We start from the raw sequence: 6,951 nt of genomic DNA, 5'->3' as shown, positions 1-6,951 counted from the left end.
ATGTGGCCATTGTGCCAGTTCCTGACTGGTCCACGGGTGAGGTAGGAATTTGGAAATATTACACGGGGAAGTCTTGATGACCATACAGTCCAGGAATGTCTTTGTCCGAAGCCCGCGCAAAATCCTTGGTGACCACATGGTCTGGGAAGGTCTTTGTCTAGGGCCCATTGCCACAATAGGAAGACAAGCACAGGTTGATCTTGAAGTAAGAAAAGCCACATATAATACAATACTAATTTAACATACCAAGGCCAGAAAATTCCAGCTTTTAATCCTCACCTCCTGTCACATATGCAGATTCACTGGTGTGAGAACCAGATGTGTGTGTGTGTTTAAGATTTTGAGCCCATTGCTATACCAGGAAGAAACTGTTCCTCTGTGATTTATAGTCTAAGGTTATATGTCATCAAGACTGCCGAAGAAACTTTTATATAATAGTAATTATATAACAGTGTTCAGTGAGTGATTCTTTTCTATGAGTCAGGTCTCAGACACCACAAAAATGTCATTAATTAGCAGCAGTTTAATCCATTTGGGTGATTTTGTCCCTTTTTTTGGTTTATTGGGTGGCCAGATTGTTATTCAAGTATGTATTTTCTAACAATCCAAGGGTATGAGGGCATGAAATAGACCAACTACACAATCAAAGTTAACCTGTCCTTTACAAAATTATAATGATGATTGCTCCTGTGTGTGATTTCTGTCTTAGTTATGTTTCAAGGTCCATCCCAGATGATAATTCTCTATACTCCCTTTACTCCACCAAGAAGAACCAATTGCTTTCTTATGCTTGCGCCCATAATATTTAAACACTCCTCTACTTACTACGAGTATAACCTACCATGTTTTTTGATTCTGATATTTGTTGATACTACTTCTTCCCTTAATTGGTGACTATCGAACTGAGAAGAAGAATTCCTTAGGATTTGGCACAATGCCTGGTGTATAACCAACGCCCAGTAAATGTTTGTTGAACTAACAATTATTCAACAAATTAATATGAGTTGAGAATCTGGTAGAATTAGTTTCTTTGGCAGTGTCACACCTGCTGTGCCTTGAAACTACAAACATTTTCCAAATTAAAAGAGTAGTATATACTATATTATTCAATCAATTGAGTGTTTATTTAAAAGGTGGCTAGCATACATTGGGAAGTTTTGAATGGAAAAATCACTGTCTATATGGTTTGAAGTATTCCGCAACTGTGAATCCAATTCCAACTTACCCTGCTTTATTTTTCTCCACAGCACTTTTCAATGCACAACATTCTATATATGTTACTTCTTAACTTATTTTTACTCTGTTTCCACTCACCAGAATGTAAGCCTTTTGAGGGCAGGGATTTTTGTGTGTGTTTCGTTCACTGCCACATTCCTGTGCCTATAAGAGTGCCTGGAATGTAATAAGTATCCAACAAATATTTGTTAGATGCACGAATAAATGCATGAAATACACATGGAACTCTCAAGAAATTTAATAAGTCTGGTAATTTAGCCAATGGCTTATTAAAAATGATTTCTGTTCCTATGGGTATAAGGATGCCTAAAGAAAAAGACATTATGTGGTAGCTAATGCAATTCTAAATAATAGTATAGCATGGCAAGAAGCTCAGATAGCACTAGACGTTATGTTCTCAATACAAATTAAACAAACAAATGTAAGTTAGTATGTCTGACTTGTTTAAATAGAGAGGAAGAAGTGCCATATTACTGTATGCTGAATTCGGAATCTTAATAGTGCTGGGGGTGGGGGTGGGGGAACATACCCAGAATAACTGCCATGGCTACCTTGACCTTGAGGAAGGAGAGTGGGTGGTCCTAGGCTTACAAGGAGGCCTACTCTGTGCTGTCAGGAAGCGGGAGCCGCCTCTCCCCACCAGACACAAACATTTAAGGCGGCAGGGGCATCATACTGACTATTACTGCCTATGGCAGCAATCAACAAACTATGATGGCCCCAAGCTAAGAATGTTTTTTTATACTTTTTTAAGGGTTATTTAAAAAAAAAGAAAAAGATATGTGACAGAGACCTGTGTGGTCCACAAAGACTAAAATGTTCTCTACCTGATCCTTTACAGGAAAAAATTGCCTAAGTTCTTTGGTCCATATTATTTTTAGTTCTCAAAGCCAGCTTTCCTGCCAGGTACGTCCCATAGATTTTGTGCAGTTTTCTTTGAGTTCTCCATGGAATCAAAGTCACGTAGGCTGTCTCATGAACCAAATTAGAAAGGCCATCAGGAGCCCTCTTCTCATTCCCCATGAAAGCTAACCAAGCAGAGAAACTCGGCCGATCTCTCCATAGCCACTGCAGGAAAATCATATCCATGCCCCCTGCAGAACCAGGAGGGAGAAATGTTGACAAAAGTCTTCCTCAGAAAGGCTGATTGTAGCTAGACAATGACTTTCTTAGGTTCAAGATACAAAAAAAGTCCACCAAGAAACAGTGTAGAAAATATTATTCAAAACTTTCAGATAATCTGTGACACTAGAATTCTGATTGTGTTGGCAAGTATGACTTATTTTTTTTTCCTAGTGAATTAAAATGTAGAGATAGAAGCGGAGGAAGGAAGGAAGTTCACTTAGCTCTTGGCAAATGGACCAATGAATATATGTATGTCCATATTTCTTTGTCTCCTCTTGGAAATTGTTTTGATGGGCATTTCTCTGGCTCTTATGCCATGATTGTTGTCTTAACACAAAGTTTCTAATCTTTCCCTGAAGCCCAAAGATGACCTATATCCTTTGCTTCACCCGACTATGCACTGCTGGACTCCAACAAGTGACCTGTATGTTGGCTGTGAAGAGGGTCATCTTTTAGTGATTAATGGAGAAAGCTGGAAAGTGACTGTGCTTGATAAGATAGAAGACAGAATACCGATGGGTGAGAAACTCCTTTGTTTCATATTTCTAGAAGTGTAGCCATTGGTGATGGTTTTGCACTCGAAGATGGATGTTGTGTTTTGTATTTTCTCTTTCTTAGAGACATCTTTGATTCCTTCTTGTCCTTAAACCTGTAGTTAGTTACCAAGTCCTATTCCTTCTAGCTAGCTAATGTTTATTAAATGTTCTATGTTCTAAGCCTTCTGCTACCACTCAAAACTGCAGATTTCATGTAATCCTCAAAAAACCTTTACAAAGGGATACATTTTTATCTCCATGACATAGAAGAGAAAATGGAGGCACTGAGTGGTTAACAAACATGCCTAAATTCACATAACTGGTAAACTGTGGAGTTGAGACCTGAATCCAGGCAATAAGACTTCAGAGTCCAAATTCTTTGCTACTGTGTTATATCCTTTCCCATATATATGCCTGTTCTGTTTAATAAGTTAATCATGTTCTTTCCAGCCCTCTCCCCCTCTCCACCCCTTTCTCCATAATATTCTTCTCTTTTAAGGCCCACTGCCATCTTGAAAATTACCTTTATGTTGAGTGGTTAGAATTTATAAGAGAACCTGATCTATTCTCTTTAGATATGGTGTCCGTTCCTGGTCCCATCAGCTCTAGCCAGAGTTGGGCCTTGGTCACAGAAGGGTCTAAGTGTAGATTCTTTGAGAAGGGAACATTGAACAAAGCCTGTCCAATGCACTCTCTATTCCATTTGCTCTTATTATTTCGCACCTTGATGTTTGCAGCATCTTAGGACTGACTTCATTGACCTTAATCTACAACTGACCCAAACCAGGCAGCTCATCCCGCCAAACTGCCCTTTTTGAAGACCGTTTTCAACATGTAACTCAAGGACTGCTCCGCCTTGATTTCAAGCTCTCTCTAATCGGATCCTACCGGCTCCATTAGTGTTAGTTCCTGCTACTCCCTAGTATGAGTTTTCTCTCTAGGCTGTCAGTTCTTCCATCATCTCACAGACATGCCTCCTAGCTCATTCCCATGACACTTGGCTCTCGACTCCTCCAGTTCCCAGCTCAAACACTGCCTCCTCCAGCAAGTTGCCCCCAAATGCAGCACCCTTCACCTACCCCCTCTCCCATTCCCCGGCTCACACTTCACTGATGAAACTGAGGCCATTAGCTTTAATTTTTCTCCCTCAGCCCCACTCTCTTCCCTTTACTCTCACTTGTATCCTCCAGGCTTGGTTCACTCTCTCATCTCTCATCCTTGAAGCCATCCTACAGGTCTCTAAAACGCACGCCTCTTTCCTGGCCTGCCTTTCCAGTGTCACCCCTCCCACTGGAGGCTTTGAGAAGTCCTCATCTTTCCTGTGCTGTCCCCCAATTCTGCCTGCTGGCATTTCCAATTACCTTTGTCTGGGATGTCCTCCTCTTTCTTATCTACCTGGTGAAATTATCGTCTGTGGAGCCTTCCCTGTCCTCACCCCAACCTTCAGGCACAATTGGGTGCCCCTGTCTTGAGTTCCTTCAGACTCACTGCTTTGTTAGAGCCTTATGCTGTGCTCCGACAATGCCCCACCTGCATGTCTGTCATCAAGTCTTGGAAGTCAGGAATGGTATTTTACTCATTCTTTGGCTCCAAAATTTAATCCCAGAGACTGCTACAGAGTAAAGTAGCACCAACATTTTAAAAATGAATTATAAAACAATGTTTCTCATTTCCAAACTCCTATCACACTTGTCGCATGTTATATACAATTTAGGTCTTAATCATGTGTAGTCTCCCATTGTTCACTATTTCCTTCCTGTTTACTATTTCTGATCATTTTCATGGTTGATTATAAATGCTATCAAATAGATATTTATCTAGCCTCTACAATGTGGAAGACACTAAGCAAGGTGCTTCAGAGCTGACAAAGATGGCAAATATATAACCTCATAATCTCGGCCCGCTAGGGATTTGCATGTTATTAAAGAGAATATGACAAGCAGTCAGTTAATTCCAGCCAGGTGGGTTGGGATCATTTCACTGAGGGAGAGCTTCACAAAGTGCTGTGGGGACTCGGAGGAGGGAAACAGGCCAAGCTAAGGTTTGTTGTTGTGGTTGCTAAGTAATTTTGAAGGTGGCATTTGAAATGGCCTTGAAGGATGGGTTCAACAGGCAGAGATAAGGGTGGGTGGACTTTTGGGCCATGATATCTGTGCAGACAAAAGCATAGGGAAGGTGGAAACACAAGAAGTGGTCCAATTTGTCTGGAGCATCAAGCTTTGTGTACACAGGCGTAGTGGGGAATGAAGTGACGTTGATGCTATAGCTAACCTTGTATGTCTGGCTAAGGCGTTTGCACTTAATTCAGCTGACAGTGGGCAGACATCAAAAGTTCCTGAATAGGGATGTACCCCAATGGGCATTGTGCTTGGGGAGATTAATTTAGCCACATCGTTCAGGAAAGGACAATCTTCAAAGCAGGTGGCTATAAGCAGCAGGCACCTAGACTAGGGGCGGAGCCATAAGAAGGTGGACACCAGTGGCAGTTGGGTTGGGAAAGAAGGAACTGCTGGGAGGCAAATTGCCCTTGAAGGAAAGAACAGCAGGCTTCTTAGCATCCCGCAAAATGCCCAGCATGGAATATGCAGTAAACAAATAATGGGATGGATGCCATCTGAACTTCTGATCTTGTAGTTCTCGTGGTTTATCTACATAACAATAATACGCTTTTGTTATTTTCCACCAAGGACAGTATTTTTTTACTGCAGTGTAATTAACATATAAGATTACATTAGTTTCAGGTATATAACATCCAACACCAATATTTTATTATTAATAATAACAAATGCTCTTATAGAACTTTTTACTTTCTTTTATCCACTGAGCTTTATTTACTAAGGTATAAATTTACATAGCATAAAATGTACAAGTCCTAAGTACACAGCTTGATAATAATGTAGTTGTTGTTTTTTCCTGGCCTCTTAAACTCTCTGACAATGGTTTCCTAAAAAAGAAAATATATTTACTAAATAATTCTACGATGCTAGTTACATAGATCTGATTATACCAGTCTTAAAAAAACTCATGTGATTTACATCAGTAATCATTACTAAGCAGCTTTTATTATTCATTGTTTGGGAGGCATAGCACATATTCTAATATAAAGTTGATTTTTAGAAAAAAATATTACAAAGAAATAAATAGTCCCAGGAAAGAAAATGAAATTAATTACCTTGTATTGTACTTTTAATTATGTGTCAACTGTTTTACCTTGTTTTTCTTTTCCAAAAGATGGAAGAAATTATATCACTCCAGTCACCTTGGCATATCAGAAGGGAGGCGTGCTTGCTTCCGGAATAGTAATGTATTTTTTCTTCAAAATTAATTGCATTCAAGAAAGTATACAGTTTCCATTTGCTGCCACTTATTATTATGAACCATAATTTGGGCTGTCAGGTTCTGTCAGGTTATTAACTAAAATTGTGTCCTTTATGGATGCTATTATAAAACTTTCTATTATGAAGAATTTCAAATATATATAAAAGTAGCGATCACAGTATAATGAACTAATATAGATCTATTTTATTACAAATAAGCAAAAATAAAATTTAAAAAATCCATGCCCCCCAAAAAAACCCACCTAATATGTGTCATCCAATTCCACGCCTATTTGTACACTTAATATATTAGGTTGTCAGGCACAATGGAACCTTTTGTCTAAGCTTCAGCTTAGCCTCGTGTGTATGTCCCTTTAGCTTCCCTATGTCACATTGTTATTGTCCATGTTAGAATTAGTGTTAACAGCCCTCATTTACTTGGTGCTTATTTTGTGCCAGGCACCACGTTAAGTGCTTTGCTTGTATTATCTTATTGTTCTTCACAACAACCCTCTCAAATAGAAACTATTGATGAAGGAACCAAGCCTTGCCAAATTCATTCAGCCTCAGTACGTACGAAAAGTGGTGAGACCACGTTACTTTTCCATGCTGTGGTAATCAGTGCTAAGGTTTGGAGCCAACCTATACTAAAATCTCAGGTCCCCTGGGAGCTGTGCCAAGACCACTGTTACCTTGATCCCTTCCGTTGCCACAGAGTACATCCCCAGGACCCTGAG

The 6,951-nt window shown here is 39.7% G+C and overlaps 1 protein-coding gene across 1 annotated transcript in view; it reads left to right on the top strand.

Moving 5' to 3' along the window:
• CFAP43 (cilia and flagella associated protein 43) overlaps positions 1-6,951 on the top strand; it is an 88,690-nt gene that overhangs the window by 16,100 nt on the left and 65,639 nt on the right. The window contains exons 6-7 of the mRNA XM_019636287.1: positions 2,721-2,880; positions 6,129-6,196. Coding sequence (XP_019491832.1) covers positions 2,721-2,880; positions 6,129-6,196 — 228 coding nt within the window. The remainder of the gene's footprint in view (positions 1-2,720; positions 2,881-6,128; positions 6,197-6,951) is intronic.

The sequence above is a fragment of the Hipposideros armiger genome, unplaced genomic scaffold, assembly GCF_001890085.2.
Source record: "Hipposideros armiger isolate ML-2016 unplaced genomic scaffold, ASM189008v1 scaffold_28, whole genome shotgun sequence".
NCBI classification, from domain to species: domain Eukaryota; kingdom Metazoa; phylum Chordata; class Mammalia; order Chiroptera; family Hipposideridae; genus Hipposideros; species Hipposideros armiger.
This window is presented reverse-complemented; position numbering and strand designations above follow the sequence as displayed.